This window comes from Protopterus annectens, chromosome 5.part0 (genome assembly GCF_019279795.1).
Source record: "Protopterus annectens isolate FY-2018-M chromosome 5.part0, PAN1.0, whole genome shotgun sequence".
Taxonomy (NCBI): Eukaryota; Metazoa; Chordata; order Ceratodontiformes; family Protopteridae; genus Protopterus; species Protopterus annectens.
Window position 1 is genome coordinate 1,173,247,118 of NC_056735.1, and position 18,982 is coordinate 1,173,266,099.

The window sequence follows — 18,982 nt, forward strand, 5'->3', positions numbered from 1 at the left end:
CCATACTCTGGCATCAATGAGAAACTCTTCCAATTAGGATTAACCCTTAAGTTACTAGATGGGTAGCTAACTGGCTTATTGACAGAAAATACTGGGGACTCCACCTCCACCAGTACACCCATTACCAGTGGAGTACCACAGGGGTCTGTGCTGGGCCCCTTACTGTTTAGCATCTATTTCTCAGAAGTCCAGGCCAAAGTATATAGTCTTTGTCTTACCAAGTTTGCTAATGATTGCAAACTGGGAGCAATCACGGAGTCCCTCAATGATGTCAACATATTACTAGAAGGGTTAACACAAACAAATGATTGGTGCCAAAGCCATGGCCTAAAATTAAATGCAAAAAAAGGCATTATTATTATTCCCTTTGGCAAAACAGAATTCCCTACAAATTACAGTACTGACAGCATCCCCCTGAGTTCCAACCCAATAGTGGGAGACTTCAGGAAACACAAATTGATAGCAATCTGAACTTTGACCACAAAGTTTCCACAGTGGTAAGGACAGCTTTATATGTAGTGCACCTCATAAGCAAGGGCATAGCATCCAGGTCGAGGGATGTTACAACTTCACTGTACTTGACCCTCAGACCACTAATAGAATATAATGCAGCCTTTTGCATTATACCTCACAGACACCTGCAGCAGCTATGGAGACCTCAGAGGTTTCTCACTAAGAAAATACAGGACTCCAAACCTTGACCTACATGGACAGGCTGAAAGCCCTGTCACTTTAGTCTATATCTTATAGGCTGCTGACAGGTGACTTCTGCCTGGCCTATAGGGCAATCTCCAACCCTGCCCTAATGGAAATGCTGCACATTCGCAAGTCAAACAGCTCAAGAGTCACTTGCTCTAGTAATACCAACCTAGCTTGCGACATTAACAGACCATGTTGGGACACTGATGCTTTTCTAAACAGACTCCCTATTCACGTAAAATAAAGTTCCTCACTGACCCTATTCAAACACAATCTACATAACTGGATGAGAGACCACAAATTCACCCCCTGGAGTGACACCCATATCCTTTATAGACAGGGATAGCAGGTGTTGATCACAGACCCACTCTGTTCATAAATTTGTTCTGTGAACTACCCAAAAACGAACACATGGGGGATACCTGGGATTAACATGGCTAGAGTTGTAAAGGCTCTAGGTCCACTAGCCTGGTAACCTCCCATGAACCTAAGAAATGAAAAAAGCAAACAATTCAGAAGCTTAATAAAATCCACAAAAGCCAAGTTTGAGGCTAAAATACCCACTCAAACCAAAGACAATCACAATGCATTTTTTTTAGTTATGCTGTAATCTCAAAAAGCACAACACAGCAATGCGCTGTGATGATTGTGAATGATGTTACTTATGCAGAGACTGATGACACAGCTAAACTTACTGTTACTGGTCAATAAATTTAGTTCTAACTTTACACCCCTCCATCTGGCCCTCAAGATATACCTGAAACTGGCTCAGCTCCAGCTATCACACAAGACCAAGTCCTAAAAGAGCTATCAAAAGCTAAAAATGCTGCATCAGTGGGTTCTGACAACATCCCCTGATGCATCTTTAATAGCATAAAGCATTATTTAGCCACACCCATAACACTGTTCAATCTCAGTCCCCATAGAGGTTTTGTATCAAGCAACTGGAAAACAGCTACAGTCACTCCCCTGCATAACAGAAGACCTTCTACAGACCCAGGCAATTCCAGACCCATAAGTCTGACCAGCTTCATATGCAAAACCATGGAAAATCAATCACGACACAGGGAATCTCCAAAACACTAAACTGTCTCAATTTGGATCCATCAAGAGCAGGGCAGGCATACTCAGCCTAGTGGATTTTTTTTAAAGGTCACTTCAGCAATGGATGAAGGTAAAATGGTACACACCACATATCTTGTCTTGGCCAAAGCTTCTGACAAAATTCTCCACTCGGGCACAGTACAAAAGTTAAATAAACTGGCAATAAACCTCTATCCCTATACCACCCACAGGATTACCAACTGTCTCATAGATAGGACACAGATGATCAAAACAGGGACGTTACATCCACAAAGTGAACACAGTGACTAGTGGAGTCTCTCAGGGTTCAGTGTTGGGACCTCTCCTGTTTGGTGTTGTCTTTCCTGAAGTAAAAGCCAGTACCAAACAGTTCTTGCTAACAGTTTGCAGAGGACTACACATTAGAAGCATTCATGGAATCCCTAACTAACTTGGCAATCCTGCTGGAAAGTTTGTCTCAAATAACTGGTGTCAAAATCATGGTTGGAAACTAAATGCCAAAAAATGCATTACTGTACCCTTTGAGAAGTCATCTACCCCAGGGAACTACCACATTGACAATACACCCATAGGAGTTGACCCAGTTGTTCAGGTTTTGGGAACTTATGTGGAGAGTGACCTGACATTTCACTAACGTGTCTATTGTTTAAAATTGTAAGTGGAAAGGGATTATGATGAAATGGGGGGGGGCTCAAGAAATAAACTGGGATATTGGATGCAGGTCTTCAAGGAGAATAATAACCATGCAGAATGTTATATCATAAAGTAGCAGAAAGTAGTCCAAGGACTAAGCCAACAAGGGAATGGAGAAATTACATTCTGTTTATAATGATGACTGCAGTTAGGGGTACAGACAACAGATGAGAGGGGCTGGAATGTATTGGAGAAAACTGGTTAAAGAACCAAGATATTTGGAGCAAATAATCAGACAGGAAAATGTAACAGAATGGGAAAAAAACAAGAATTTACTTGGACTGCAGGAGAGAGATTATCTTCCCTATCAATTACTGATAAGAGTATAGGCAAGGAGAAAGAAAAAGGGGGATCCTAACAGAAAGACCAGCACTGGTAGAGTTCTTAGTAGAATCTAGAACAGAAGCTGTTAAAAAAAGAATAATTAGTACAGCATACAAAATATTGCAGGTTAACTATAAAAATCAAACAGATGAAGTTCGAAAGGACTGGGAAGAGAAAGTGGATAAGCAATTACAAAGAAACAAATGGGGGATACATGTATATCTACAAAGTCTATAAGATTTAAGATCTTTGCTTGGAAGTGTTTACATACATATTTTTATACCCAAAGTAGATTCCAAAGCATTTTTCCTCAGGTAGACGACAAAATATTGGAGGTGTGATGGGGAGGAAAGAGGTAACTAGGAACATATTTTCTGGGAGTGTAATGAGTTGCCAGACTTTAAAAATATTCCCTGCAGACTGCTCTGTTAGACATACAGGGTGAGCAAATTGGTGTAGCTAAGGAAATTTGAGCTGTGGTACAGAATTGGAATTGCCTAGACATAGTAAGGTCCTGTTATGTTTACTTCTGTTGGCTACCAAAAAAGCCATTACTAGAAAATGGAAATCAAAATCTAAACAAACTGTACTTGAAGCACTGATAGTTGTAAAAAGAGATAAAAGAATTGGAAGATGGATCTTTAGAAAAGGGAAGAAGCAGATTACATAGAAATACAGATAATTTGTGTGAACAATACATGCAGAATGATGTTCATAGGTTCATAGGTTGGTACTAGGCTATCAGCCCTAGGGCCTATACAAGCCTAGCCATAACAATTCCCTGGCTATTTCTTCCCACATTATTTACTTTCCTGGACCCCTGTCTAGCAGGGCGACTGACGTGATCCCTGGGGTGAATTTCCTTTCTCCCATCCAATCGTCAAGGTTCCTCTTGAAGAGGTCCAAAGAGGCACTCTGCTTGACATGTATGGGCAATCTATTCCAGAGTCTGGGGAGTCTCTGGGTCAGGAACCTATCCCTCCAGCATGTTTTGTTTATTGTGATGACAAGGTTTAGATCCCTGGAGCGTGTAGCTCTGAGGGATTGGGATTTCTTTAAGTGTAGCATGTCCAACAGCTCTGGGTTTGACATGGCCTTGTATGTTAAGCAGAGATCGCCTCTGAGTAGACGATATGTGACAGAGTATAGCTGGAGTTTTTTAAGGCGGCCAGCGTAGGGCATCTGCTTTAGGCCTGTGATTCTTTTAGTGAGGTATTTCTGAGGCCTTTCCAGTTGTTGCAGATGTCTTGAGAGGTACATACCAAATGGGGCGTTGTATTCTATAATGGGTCTAATGAGGGATGAGTACAGTGGGACAATGACCTCCTTTTTTCTGGATGAAAAGCCCTTCGTGATGAGGTGTGCCACATAGAAGGATTTCCTGACTGTTGTGGCGATGTGGTTATCGAAGGTGAGACCACTGTCCACCTGTGTCCCTAAGTCTCTTATCACACTTTCTGTGTTTAGTGTACTGCCACCTATATGGTAATTCATGGATACATGTTTTTCCCAAAGGGGATAACAATACATTTCTTGGCATTGAGCTTGAGCCCATGGCTTTGGCACCAAGCATCTGTTTCTGTAAGGCCCTTTTGTAGAGTATCCACATCATTTGGGGATTCAATAATGGCTCCCAGTTTGCAGTCATCTGCAAACTTGGTTAGCCAGAGTCCCTTAGTGTTGACCTGTACTTCAGAGAAGTAGATGCCAAACAAGAGCGGCCCCAGGACTGAACCCTGAGGTACTCCACTTGTCACTTGTCTGGAGCTGGATTTGGAGTCGGCTACTTTTACAGTGTGGGTTCTATCAGTAAGCCATTTAGCAACCCATTGGGTGACATAGGGATTAATGCCCAACTTAGTAAGTTTATCTATGATTCCAGAGTGGGGGATGGTGTCAAAGGCCATGGCAAGATCTAGATAGGCTGTGTGGACCACCTTACCCTTGTCCATGGCTCTGGAGACTGATTCAAAGAAGTCAATCAGGTTCAGGAGACAAGATCGGCCCTTCACAAACCCAAACTGGGTGGGGTCCAGCGTTTGAAGGTTGCCAATGTCTTTGTTTATAAGTTCCATGATAATACACTCCATGGCCTTGCAGATAAGGCTTGTCAGACTGATGGGACGGTAGTTTCCGGGATCCAAGGTGGATTTCCCCCCTTGTGGATTGGGATAACTGTAGCTCTGCGCCACTCAGTGGGCACGAAACCTGAGGTGAGGCTATGATTAAACATGACACTTAGGTGAGGTGCCAGTTCATATTGTAGTTCATGTAGTACACAGCCCGGGATGTCATCTGGTCCCATGGATGCTGTATTCTTGGCTTTAGAGAGAGTGCGTTTTGTACCTGTGTGGCCGTTATTACTGGAATTTGGCAATCTTCCGGTATTGAGATGGGCCATTTAGGGGGTGAGAGGGGGTGAAGTTGGCACTGAATCGATCTGCCAGGATATTGGCAATATCCTTTGGATCAGTATATTTAATGCCATTCTGTTTTAGCTCAGAGCAGATCTGAGCATTGCCATTTAGATTATTGACATAGTTATAGAATGCTTTGTGGTTATCTTTGGCAATTTTATTTTCGTAACTAGCTTTGGAGGATTTTATGAGGCATCTCAGTTTCTTACTGAGGCAAGTAAGGGAGTCTTTTGCATCCTGGGATTTTCCTCTTTTCTGCAAAAGTTTCTTCCTTTTGTTGTAAAGTTTGTTTATGGCAGGGGACCACCAGATTGGCTTCCTTTTTTTGGATGAGAGCATTTTGGTTCTATTTGGGATGGCACGATTCATGCATGAGTGGATGTGCTCATACAGTGCCTTAGTGTAGGATTCAGCAGTTGAACTTTCAGTTCCCGTCTGCATGGGTGTTATGAAGTTTGTCACTTCTGACTTGAGTAGCATGAAGTTGGCTTTGGAGAAGTTTTTTATGGTGGTTTCTTTACTGGGGGGTGGGGGGTGGGATGTGAATGTTAAGGATGATTAGCTTATGGTCAGACCTGACTAACGAGGGGGTAACCATAGGTATGGAGCATTGATTTCCTATGTTGGTAATGACCAGGTCTAGGATATTGGAGCCCCTGGTGGGACTATGGATTAGTTGATCCAGGGCATTGGAATTTATGAATTCCAAGAACCGTTGTGCAAAGGTGTTGGGACATGAGTAGTTTTCCCAGTTAATGGCAGGGTAGTTAAAATCACCCAGTATTAGGGTGTTTGGTTCTATCTTAATATTTTCCAGTTGTTTAGAAAGGTGTAGTGAGAATCTTGGGGTATGGTGGGGGATCTGTAGCAAGCTACAATTTGGATTGCAGTCTTACCTAGTGTTAGTTGCACTTGGAGAATTTCAGACACATTGTGTTGGCCAACTAGCCTGGTGGTGTGAATTATCCTTGTTGAATATTGACACTCCTCCACCTTTAGTGTTCCGGTCCTGGTTTGGTGGCTGAAAAGTGTGGTAAGAGTTGTAGCCTGGTATTGCAGGGGTGCTCTCTGGAGCCTTGAACCAGGTCTCAGTTACTGCACAGATATCAATATTCTCCATTTTTAGGAGCGCCTCGAGAGAGTGCATTTTGAGGTTTAGACTTCTAGCATTGAGTAGCATTACCTTCAGATTTTGCATGCTTGTACCTGTTACGGTGGTGGTTTTGTCCTTTGAAGTTTGCCTAAAAAAGGCACTATAGGGGTGGCAAGAGCCTTAGCCAGTAACCTGAATCCCAGGGGCGACGGGTGCAGACCATCTCTGGCAAAGCATCGTGGTCTGTCAATCATGTCATCAAGAGGAGGAGTGTGGTTTAACAGAAGGTAGGAATTGAGAGATGTATGTAATGAACTGTAAGGCAGTTGTTATAAAAGAAAACGTGTAAAGCACAATAGGTGTAAATGGAAAAATGTTAATATGGGTGCTTTTCATTTCTATTAATGCATGTGTGCCTATGTCTTAAGCGATATTTTAACAAAGGTGCTTAATAAAATAGTCCATTCGTGGTTAAGTACGAAGTAGCATGGCTTTAGATTTGCTGATTTTTACAGTGATCTGTTTAGCTTAAAGAATAGGGAGAAGTGAGGTGAGATATCCCTATAGGCTGAAGATAGACTCTTGGGAGATGGATCAGATCTGCTGACAATTAAGTCGTCAGCATAATATGCAATATTCTCCCATATGCTAACTGCAAGCCCCTATCAATGAAGATGGTATATAACAGAGCCCCAGGATTTGATTTTTGTGGAACTCTTCTGAGCAATTTAAGTAGGATACTGTGCTGTTTAAGCATACTATCGGAGAACAGCTTACTACATAATCTACAGAACCATGCAAATTATACCCACTCTATGATCATTAACTAAGGCTGTTAGCAGTAAACTGTAAATGGCTTCGGGAAAATTCACTTCTAGACGGTGTTTCAGAACTTTACTTCTTCAAAACTGCACTACAGTTAACTACAGTCGGATAGATAAGGAGAGCTCTTGAGCTTTCAAAGCATGCGTTAGACCACAGCTCCTTTTGGAAAATGTAAGAAGTGGAAGCATAGCTGGTAACAAGTGACTTCTTACCTTGAGAGAGCTCTGAAAAGTATGCAAACAAGGGCTGATTACCCTCCAGTGGAATGGGATCCCCTCCCTAGACAGTGTTCTCCAACCCCCAGTTCCACTGAACCACCCCACATATCACTTACATAAATTACCTGTCTCCACCCACCTCTTTACATAAACTACTCCCACCTTAAAGGTATATTTGTATTTTACCCTACTAGTCATCTGCCCCCTATACAATCACATCTACAACGCATTTCACCTTCATTATTCTACCAATTGCAACACAATCATAAGTGCACTATCTTTTTACTCATTTCCTTCAGCATAATTTCTTGCAGACTCTCACCACCCCACTCACTCCTCATCTCTCTAAATCATTCCACTTTCACACCTCTCTCAACGTTCCTTCAAGAGTGCCCCGCTATACACATTACTTTCATCTGAACAGTTCTCATTTCACTCACTACACTACTCACTCTCTCCTTCATAAAATCCATCTTCCACTACTATCACCAAACACGTTCCATACACTCTCAACAACATCTGACTACCCACCTATTAACTACACTGCATCTAGTCCTTCAAACATCTTACCAAATCTTCACCCATTCTACTCACAATGCTATGAACTCATTTACTACTTATTTACACACACACACACACACACACTATACTGTCTACCTCACTACCTACCCAGTTACTCTCATTCCAAATCTCATCTCCATCCCCTCCCCTTCCAACACTACATCACAGTACCCTCCCCTTCCAACACTACATCACAGTTCCCTCCCTAACTAGATTTCCTTATGTGTACAAATCTATACTCTCGGTATATTAAAAGGTCAGGAACACGGCCGGCCTTAGGCATAGGCGAACTAGGCGACCGCCTAGGGTGCCGTACAGACCGGCCTCAAAAGGGTGCAATTCGGACCGGAGTTCTGTTGTGACTACCCCTAACCGGGAAAAGCCGAAGAGACAACTACAACATTTATTTTTTTTTAATTTCACCGCCGCCCATACAGGCTAGCAATTGCACCCTCCCTGGACTCAAAAGGGCACAATTTACTGACCGGAGTTCTCCCGTGTGACGACCCCTAATCGGGAAAAGCCGAAAAACAACATTTTTTTCTTTTATTTCACCACCGAGAGGCTAGCAACAACTGTGCCCTCCCCCACTTAAGCAGGACGCAATTTACGGACCGGAGTTCTGCTGTCTGACGAGTCATAAGTCAACACTTGTCGTAAGCCTGTCAGCGAGACTACTGCTGCGCCCAAAGTTTCTTACTGACAGGTCAGACTATTTTTTTTAAAGCTGTCAGTACACAAACATGTCTAATAGGTATAATCATTATATGGAGAGAATGGACAATTGCACAATTAAAAGCACCTATGATATGCTTTTACTATTTATTTAGCAGGTCAATATTTTGTTACTCGCCTTGTAGTCCTGCTTTCGCCCTACTGAGAGGTTAATCCAGCTATGATGCCAAGTCACGAAATAAACCAGGTAATAAAAAAATATTTGGAATGATGGAGGATTTTTATACAATATTTATTTTATTGTATGAATACTACTGAATGGTGCAATTAATTCATTATTGAATTCTTCATACGTCTCTGTTCTACACTTATAAATGACTTTGCTTTAACAGATGTTTTGTTCATTGTCATAACAACTTTGTATATATGACTATGGAGTTTCTTTTTTTTTCTCATGAAAAGGGGTTTTCATTTTCAGTCGGACTTTCCCAACAAACAGATGTAAATAAAATAGAAGGACAGATAGATGGATAGATAGATAGATAAGCAGGCAGATAGATAAATGACACCATTATATTATATATACAAACACGCAGGCAGATAGATAAATGACACCATTATATTATATATACAAACACACACACACACATATATAGGTGGAAATACAACACTACAAAATCTCATTGGCTGTACTTTTATTGTTTTGGATGCAAATTTAACTTATATAGGTTCCTCAATGCGGCTTCTTATGTGTTACACAGGGGCAGCAAACCCCAGGGCTAGAAGACACGGTGTGGGGGTGGGGTCAATACTTATCTAACAGCGTGAAATCTTTAAATTAGCAACAGTAATTACAGGCCACATCTTCAGGCGCTCGTCCTAGCAGGCAGTCCTCAACCAGTAAACACAATGAAAATGCTCTTTAGAGAGTATTTGCATCTCCTGCAGGTAAAATTGTGATGCAAAGTCTTGGTCAGAATTAAAGTAATTCCTCTTAGATTAGTTTTAATCACTTGGTGTTTATTTGTATTGGGTAAGTGAAGTGCGTCAAACTCTTTTCAGCCATGACGCAGAAATCGGTAAAGAAAACATCAATTTTCCCTTAAACAGAGTATTTATCTTTTTCTTCAAGTAACGGTGAGTTCGGATGGAGTTGTATATTAAGTAGCGGTTCGTGTCAAGGATTCAATCCCAGCATGGAGCGTGTAGGCGGCTTACACCCTCTCCTATAAAATTCTTAATTTCCGTAAAATGCCTTTGTCCGATTTGTCGATCTCCACCCAAACCCTTGCCCATCCACTCCAGATAAACCTACCCCCCCCCTTGCAATCCAAATAACCAACCCACAATTAATAGGCCAACTAACTCTCTCCTGGCCTGTCACCTCAACATTAGAAGTATAAACAACAAGGTAAATGAACTGCATGATCTCCTCACTGTTCACTCCCCTGAGATACTCTGTTTATCTGAAACCTGGTTAAAACCTAACACCACAGACAATGAGGTCTACCACCTGGGTATAACATACTCAGGCTGGATCATGCTTCCAGGAAGGGGGTGGGATAGCTGTTCTCTATAAATCTAATTTAAATGTCACTAGTGAAGTTATATAACCACCTCAAAATGAATAACTCTGAGATTCTTGCCACCAAATTGCAACTCAATAAAAATAAATGCATCAATATCATCTGTATGTACATTCCCCCAGGAAATAATATATCCACACTCAAAGACTCCCTTCACTGGCTATCATGTAACTACGTCTGCACAGACATCGCTGTGAACATGGAAACGGAGTTTAAAAAGATCAGTTCTGAGGGAATTGTCTCAGTACTTTGCTTTTTCTGTACGGACGTTTTGTCTTCTGAGGCCATTTTCCTCTCCAGGTGCATGCACATTGCACGGGCATACGAAGGGGTATGTTTTTTTTTATATATATATTTTTTGGAGTACTGGTAGTGAAATGTGCTTGCGTAGTGAAACTACCTGGAGTTCACTGGCAGAACAGCTGTAGCACCTGTTTTGACGACGTACGTTTTCATATGAAAATGTGTTGCAGTCAAGAAGGAAAACCATTGAAGTTTCAAGTTTACATATATTGTGCTGTTTTTGGGAAGGGAGCTAACTGATAGGCATATCAAATTGCAAATGTTCTATAATGTCACTGTATAAGCACGTAGTTTGTCTTTATGTAGCTAAAAAGATGTGCGCATGCGAAATGTATATCGTGCATTAAAGATAATGCATGCGTGCACATTTGTAACTTAACAGAGATATCTCTTCCAGTATTTTTACAGACTTGCTGTAGTAGTTTAAGTGTATGCTTCTGTTGTCAGTAAAGATGGGGAAATTTTGCATAGATTTCTTTAATTGGATGAAAGTTTAGGAAAAACTGTCAAACTATAATCTTACAGTAGCGTGTGGTTTTGGTGGAATTAATATTGGTATTGTGTGTTTGAATATTTACATCTTCAGGTTTATTTAACTCATGTTTTTAATTTTCTGTTATTGGTGAGCTACTTCCATGTAGAAGAGGGGTTTGTGTTTGGAGCCTGCTAATTAGTGAGTATTTCTTTTCAAGAGATTTGAAAAGATTTTACTTTTGGGTATCCTTCCTACAGGAGAGCAGCTTTCTACCGGAGTGCTAGCACGGATTTTTCCATGGTTACCATGCTAAGCCTTTTTATTTCTTTTGCTTCTTCACATTTGTCAGGCATGTGAATTTGGTAGAATGGCAGGTGTTTTTTTATCAATGACATGCCATTTCAAGCTTTTCATTTTGTAGACAGCAGTGAGGTTTCTTCTTGAAGTTAGTAAAATAAATACGGGCGTTTCTCTTTTGCAATTGTCAGTTTTATTTAATTAGTAATTCTTATATTTCCAACATCCATAATCATGTAGTGCATAGAGTTCCACTCTTACACTCCAAATACAGTTAAGTTACATCCTGCTTCAATACTATGCTAGTGTGAGACTCAACCTTAGTAACGCTTAGAAGGTGCTGTTAACCTCAGGTCTGGCATTAAAGTTGACAGTGCCAGACAGCAAGGAGCAGCAGTGGGACATGAAACAGCTTAGTTTTGACTCCCATTTCTTTTTGCTGACTACTACATTACAAGCACTCTTGGGTCTGAATAGAGGGATGACATGGGGTTCGAATAGAGAGATGATAAAATCAGCAACCAAAGAAGAGCAGTATTGCTGGAATTGAATTCATTTTCAATTCGTGGTGAGCACCTTCATGAGTTGGAACCCTGTTTTACAAAATCTCACCAAGACGACCCTGATGCATGCTATGTAACATGCAGTCTATGTATCATGGGCAGAAGTAGGTTAAAAAAATAAGAAAGAACACCTGGGTGCACAAGTCCCATGTTAAAAAAAAATGTCCAATCCTGGCATGTGGACTAATGCAAGGAGTGGAAAAAATGACAGTGTTGAATCCTCAAGACACTGAAAAATTCCTTCAGTGGAGTTGGGCCATGCCCGGGGGGGCACCTGTTGTAGAAGGAAGTAGTAGTCCACAAAATCTGACAGGTCAGAAAATATAAAGAATAAAATACAGAATTTTTTGAAAGGTATAACAAAAGAAATAGACGTCAGAAAGAGAGAGATCTGATGTGGTGCAGTATTTATGCAGAAGATAAATCCAAATTAATCAATACAAAAAAGTAGATCCAAAGTTATTTGAAGAGAAATATAGGCAAGGCACCCAGATATAGATGGAGTGCTGATATTGCATTGCCCATATGATTGTTGATTATTTGGTGCATTATAAGGGCGATGCGGGTTCTGCACTCCTGAGTATGTCCTTTGTATGAATGCCTAGTGACTATTAACTTGTTAGTCATTTCCTATTGCAATATTACCAACTTACCAATTTTTTAATGCACTATAGGCAATTAATTCTTCAAGGAAAGCAGGCACTGAATTTGTCAATGAAACATTGATATATGAAGATGTTTTGCCGGTAGCAACTTCTTCATTAGGTACGAATTTCTTTAATGTGGAATTCAGATGATTTTACATCTGCAGAGATTGTGAGTATGGAGTAATATTGGTGGATTATAATGACAGAAGTCTTGAGTGGCCTTTTATGGTTGAAAATTTCTGAAATGGGTAGTTATTGGTTCATACATTTTATTTCATTGCTTATTAAAAGAATGTTTATAACTACAAATTTAAAACACTTTCTAACAAGTGGTGTTGTATTATTGGAGACTAGAATGATAATTAAATTCAACAACTTGAAGCCATATGGGTTGAATCAGGAATTGGGTATATGAAATATTTAAATATTATAGATTTTCACCAGATATATGCAAGTATTTATATATTTATTAATCAATACGTCATATTTGTGATAATATATTATTTATTTATGCATTTGTAAGTTATGAATTTGTAATATGTAATGTATTTATTTAGGCATTATAATAGGATTTAATTATTATATTTTTCATATGAATTGGTTCACCTGATATATTGTTGGATTTATTTGTTTAAATGATGTCTATATGAAGAAGATTGAGCGTGTGCATATATATTTTTTGCTTGAGATCACTTTAACTTGAATTGTTCTCTTAATGATCCAGCATCACTTGATTAATTGAATAATTGGTTTAAAAATGGTATATTAAGATGATGCTGAAACTAATTGAATTGTGATCCTTGAAGGCGAACTGCCGAGGTACCAGATCGTTCATTAAATATTTTTACCAGTGGAAGGAGGCTTTTGTGGTGTGTATTTCATTGATTTTCCTATTCCGTATGCTGTGGTTAAGTGTACTGCTTATGCTGAGTCTGTTTTCATTGTGAGAATGTATTGTTTAGCAAATGGCTACCTGTGTTTGTGCTATTTTATTTCAATATCTGTAATGACTGTAGAAGCAAATAACAGAACAGTATACATGGTAACTGGTGAGAAATAACCAAATAATGGAACACTGGAATGGCTGCTGCTGGGTGGAGGGGGTTGCTGCAGGAGCGGCTGCTCTGGGGGGCAGTATCGTGCCGCGGTGGTACAGTGGTTGCATTGTTGCCTCACAGCAAGAGGTTCTCTCATTCGATTCTCAGCTAGTGTGCAGGGAGTGCCTTCTGTGTGGAGTCTGCATGTCCTCCCCGTGGTTGAGTGGCCTCCGAAAGACATGCGTAAATGGGCATGCCTTCACTGAAGGTTGGGCGTCGGGCTGGCAACTCGGCACCATAAAAATCTACTGCCAATCATTAGCGGACCGGAGTTCTGCTGTGACAACCCCTTACCGGGAAAAGCCGAAAAGACCAAACAACAACAACCGGAGTGGCTTTCATGGGGAGTGACCCTGTGGATGTGGCTCAAATAGTTGTGTTTCATGACTGTTGTATGGGTGGGGCTTAAGGGGCACCAGGAGCACTACTTCGCCTAGGGTGCCATTTCGGCTAAGGCCGGCCCTGGTCAGGAATAAGTCAGTCACCAAAAAACAAGTGTCTTTACAACTCCACCCATCCCACTTTCATTCTGAAATTTAATGGAGATATTCACCCAAACCCCGACTCCACGCAATGCCCATCCACCATAGCCACTCCCTAGGTATTCAACACTTCCAAAATAATTTTCCCCTCTTCTAATGACACTAACCTTACTCTTTCAACATTAATCTCAGAAGCATCTGCAACAAAACTCAAGACACCCATGCATGCCTAGCTTTTTACTCCCCAAATATTCTAGTTGCAACAGACACCTGGCTAAAACATGAAACTACTGACAAAAATCATTCCCCCAAGCTTCATCATACACAGAAAAAAAAAAATCAACAGAAAACATAAAACAGGAGACATGACCTTTATAAGAACACATTAGAAATAATCCCAACCTAGTTAAATGTCCCAAAATTTGATAATGCTGAACTTCTGCTTTCTCACCTAAAAGTCAGTATCTCAGCAGAACATCTCCCATCGGGCAATAATATTATCAAAGCAGAAAATATCCTATACTGGATATCAAAAAACATCCCTCCACAAAACCTGCAGCAACTCTAAAAACTCTATACATTACTTAAATGGCTTCACCCAACTAAAACTCCCTCTCCAGACTAAACAAAACACCAGAGAAACCATTCTGGACTGAATTCAGGAAAACAAAACCTATAACATATCATCTGGATGTTTACCTGACACTATCAGTAACCACTTTCCAACCTATGCAGCAAGGCAACAACACGGCTCACACAAACAAGTTATCTACAATCAAATATGTAATGTCACCAAATTTGCTAAAGAGACATTTATTTCGACTCATCCTCTACAACAGGAATGTTTAAGAGCAATGCCCCTGGACGAAGCAATTACTCATTCCAATACACCTTCATAAAAATTCTAAATTAGCACCAGAAGGGACAAAAAGGGTATAAATCTAATACAGCACCATTGTTAAAAAAAAAAAAAAAAAAAAAAGAGATAAAACAGTTCATACTACAAAGAGACAAAGCCTGGAAGAAATGGTACAAAAACAAAACATACAAAATCTTAGACAACTCAGATACCTCACTATGTTCACCGTTAAATCAGACAAGAAATCATTTTACAACAACCTCCAATACAAGGACCAAAATCAATCCTTGGTCACGCCCAAAGAACACCCTTGCTGTACCATCATACCCTGTTCTACATGCCTAAAGAACACCCTTGCTGTACCATCATACCGTGTTCTACCACCAACACGGATTCCATCTCCACTCAATCTGACACTCATTTTATCCTAACAGTTCTTTTCCCGATCGATGACCACCACCTCCAGTTTCCTCACAAGAGTGTGCCTGGCACAACTCATTCTTTCATTATCGTAGTACACTATATTTTGCTTTCTCTATGCATTTGCACTTAGTCATTTAGGTTTCGTCATACCCCAACCTTAACTATTAAAAATGTACTTAGTAAACTAAAACCATCAACTCTGGCTGCTGCTAACCTTTCCACTGAATATCTAAAAATTGCTGTAGACACAATAGCTTTCCTTGTCTCCATTCTGCTCAACCAGTCAATAAATAAGACAATTATGCAACCTCCATCTGGAAAAAATCCATCATAGAACCCCATAACGCTACTAATCTTGTCACTTTTGTACAATATGCTGGTGATTCAACCCTTATCTGCTCTATCCAATTCATTTGAAAATTACAGGAGATCACCAAACACTCTCACTGCCATTGCTTTTTCTCAAATAAAAAATATATATACTACTCACCCCAAAACAATACCATAACAATAAACACACATTTCATATGATTTCACATATTAACCATAAGAAACAGTTAGTCAAACTAATGTATTTGGAGTCATAATCAAAAACAGCCTCGAGTTTGATTATCAAATACTTACCAAAATGTTGTTGCCCCTCTATAGTTTCAAGCAAAACCTGAGAGATACTGCTAGTATTACCTTGGCATCACCTTACCTCTTTTCCTTCACTATAAATGCTTCTCTCATTTTTTTTAAAACATCAAACACTATCCATAAAACTAAACTGGCCTCTTGCAATGACAAAGTAGCTAAGTTTGCAACTAAACTCCCTAACAAAACATATCATTTTGTTATACTAAAATAATTAAACCATGTCAAACTCCCATACAAACTTACTACACACAGCTACTCAAGGCCCATACCCTCCTGTATTCTCCTGATAAATACCCAGCATTTCAGTATACTCTACTGTACTATATTCCTACTAGTTCATCCTACTATGTATCAGTAAATCATTCAACTTACTGGAGATTTTATCTAACCCCACTGTGTCAGACTTCTGGAATAATATCTCAGCATACATAAAACAGAAAAGACAAGACTAACAGATTCAAAACTTTGCTTTAAGAGCACATAAACCAATGCTGGCTCTGCTCTTCCTGCTCATCTGGATAAGTCTTCTTCCCAGATCTCTCTCACAACCAGTAGAAGTCTAGAACCTCTCTGCTTTCTAATTCACCTACTCTATTTTACCTCATAAAATCTCATTAACTCTTAAACTGTCACTTTCTCACTCTCCTCTTCCTCCCCCAATCACTAGCCAACCCCCACCCCTGCATTTCATATAATTTCATTGACTTTCCTTTTCTTTCATTCTTAATGTTAAATCCAATTACTGCTATCTGTATTTCTAGTTACTACAATCCACAAAAATACACTTGGCTCTATTCTTTTAACTTGCATGTGCTGAACAGGTGTATACTATTTCTTTTTGCATTTTATTCTCTAGTGATGCTTATCCAGTATATGTACATTTCTTTTATCGTTTCCATTACAAGTACTCCCTTTATTTTCATGTAAGAATGTATACTGTTCTTGTAAAATGTACTGCACACAAGTAAAAATGTTTTTACTTTTACGTAATGCTCGTGATTTAACTGTGGAGCTTTTCTCTCAAGGCCTCTGCTGAAAATGAGGTTTTGCCCAGTTGACTTTCCCAGTTAACACAGAGATACAAATAAAGGCCCTTTAGTAACAGTTGCTGTGATGCAAACATTTTACTAGTCTTCTACAGATATAGCCCAGTAAGTGACCCTTTCTCCATGCTATAAATAAATAACCTTGGATAGGTACAGAACTGTACTTTTAGTACCCAGGGGTGGGACTGTGCAGGTGTGGGTATATCTACAATGACTGACAGCTGTTAATATGTGTTATCACCACATTAAAATGAGGAATGATCGACAAGGAAATATACATACTGACTGTCACATTTACATTAAAAATGACTAATGTATGCAAGTCAAGAGATGGCACTGAAGTACTTGCATGTAAATGCTCCGACTGATGTTACCCGTTTCCAATTACTCAATAAAACCAAAGCAACTCACACAGCAGTGTGAGGACATGCCTTTTTTTTCTAGCACAACTTTTACTTTTAGGCAGATGTATTTTATAAGAAAAAAATGTACTTTACAGTATATGTGCAGCAGAAGTAATGTTTCTTAGCAAGACGTCAAAACATTTTTTTAAAGGCATTCTCCCTTATGGCACTGTAGTTACGTATACTTTTTGCAACAATGTGATTTGTTTAAAAGTAACTCTAAGTTTATTAAGAATAACATATTCATCCAAAGCAATATTAAATATGAGAGCAAACATTTAAGAGTCATACCTAACTCAGTGCAGCTGAATGTGACAGCAGTTACTAACAGATAGTAGGTAGTTGAGAATTTTTTTTCCTATAAATTATATATATATATAAATGAGAGAGAGAGAGAGAGAGAGATATGTACAGCGAGTCACTAGCAAAATCGGCAAGGACTAACAGATAGTAGGTAGTTGAGAATTTTTTCCCTATAAATATATATAAGAGAGAGAGAGAGAGAGAGATGTACAGCGAGTCACTGACAAAATCGGCAAGGAGTAAGAATCATGCAGCCACACACTATTCTACAGAATGTGACAACATCTGAAGTCTAAAACAGATGACAACATTGCCCCCTTCACAGCACCACTGTCAGGCATACTTCATTACTAGCAAGCACTACATTCCAACTATAATTACATTATGCTATAGCAATGCTCACAGGTGCTACACGTGTACTACCTATTCCTCTTTACTCAGGACAGCCTCTCCTTGAGCTGTTACGTCCTGGGAAAAACAAAAACATAACAGATGTCCTAAGATTTTAGGATAACAAATATTTCCTAAATTTCAACTAAGAGCTGCATAAACGTATTATTTTTATATTAAGTCACCTTAATATTATATGAAACTACATTAGCAACCCAAATTCTACAAGAATAAACATTTGTTTTGACAAGTTGACACCAGTCTTTTGCAATGATCGGGGATATTATCTGCCCTGCAAAATACCAAGCTTCGATGCAAAATGTACTACTTTGGGCATTTAAAAAGGTGGCAACACCATGCACATACATTTCCTGTCACGTACACACATCTGCGGGCATATAATGGGTGAACCAAGTACAAGACACATATATAGACTTCTTTAACACAGAAGTGGCAAATGCACTGGCTCTTGGAGCAACATACCTTTTCAATATACACACCGACATCATGACAAAAACAGTATTACCCCTATCCAACCTTGCTACCCAAATATCAAGCAGATTTGCCAGCTTACCTCCCAAGTTCCCTTAGCGCCGGGATCATGGAGGCCATCTCTAGTCCTTGATCTGTCATTTCTCTTTACCTCAGATGCATTACTGTAGACAATGTCAATCTACTAAAACAAATCCAAACCCGCAAACACTTCCCACTTTCCCTACTGAATTTCTGAAACTTTGTACTACGGCGGGATGTTGTGATCATTACGGCACCTCGTAAGAGCCTAACGTCCTCAATTACCGAACGCGCATTTCGAAAGGTATGGTGCAGCGATTGTAGCTTGAGCTGTCACGCATTCAAGGAGAGTTCTCAACCAATCGCT

At 39.8% G+C, this 18,982-nt stretch overlaps 1 protein-coding gene across 1 annotated transcript in view; it reads right to left on the reverse strand.

The window, feature by feature from the left end:
• The window catches only part of ATR (ATR serine/threonine kinase), a 1,835,177-nt gene extending 1,816,373 nt beyond the window's left edge, over positions 1–18,804 (reverse strand). The window contains exon 1 of the mRNA XM_044071973.1: positions 18,677–18,804. Within this exon, the coding sequence (XP_043927908.1) occupies positions 18,677–18,735 (59 nt within the window). The 5' untranslated portion in view covers positions 18,736–18,804. The remainder of the gene's footprint in view (positions 1–18,676) is intronic.
• Between the last annotated feature and the right edge of the window lie 178 nt (positions 18,805–18,982).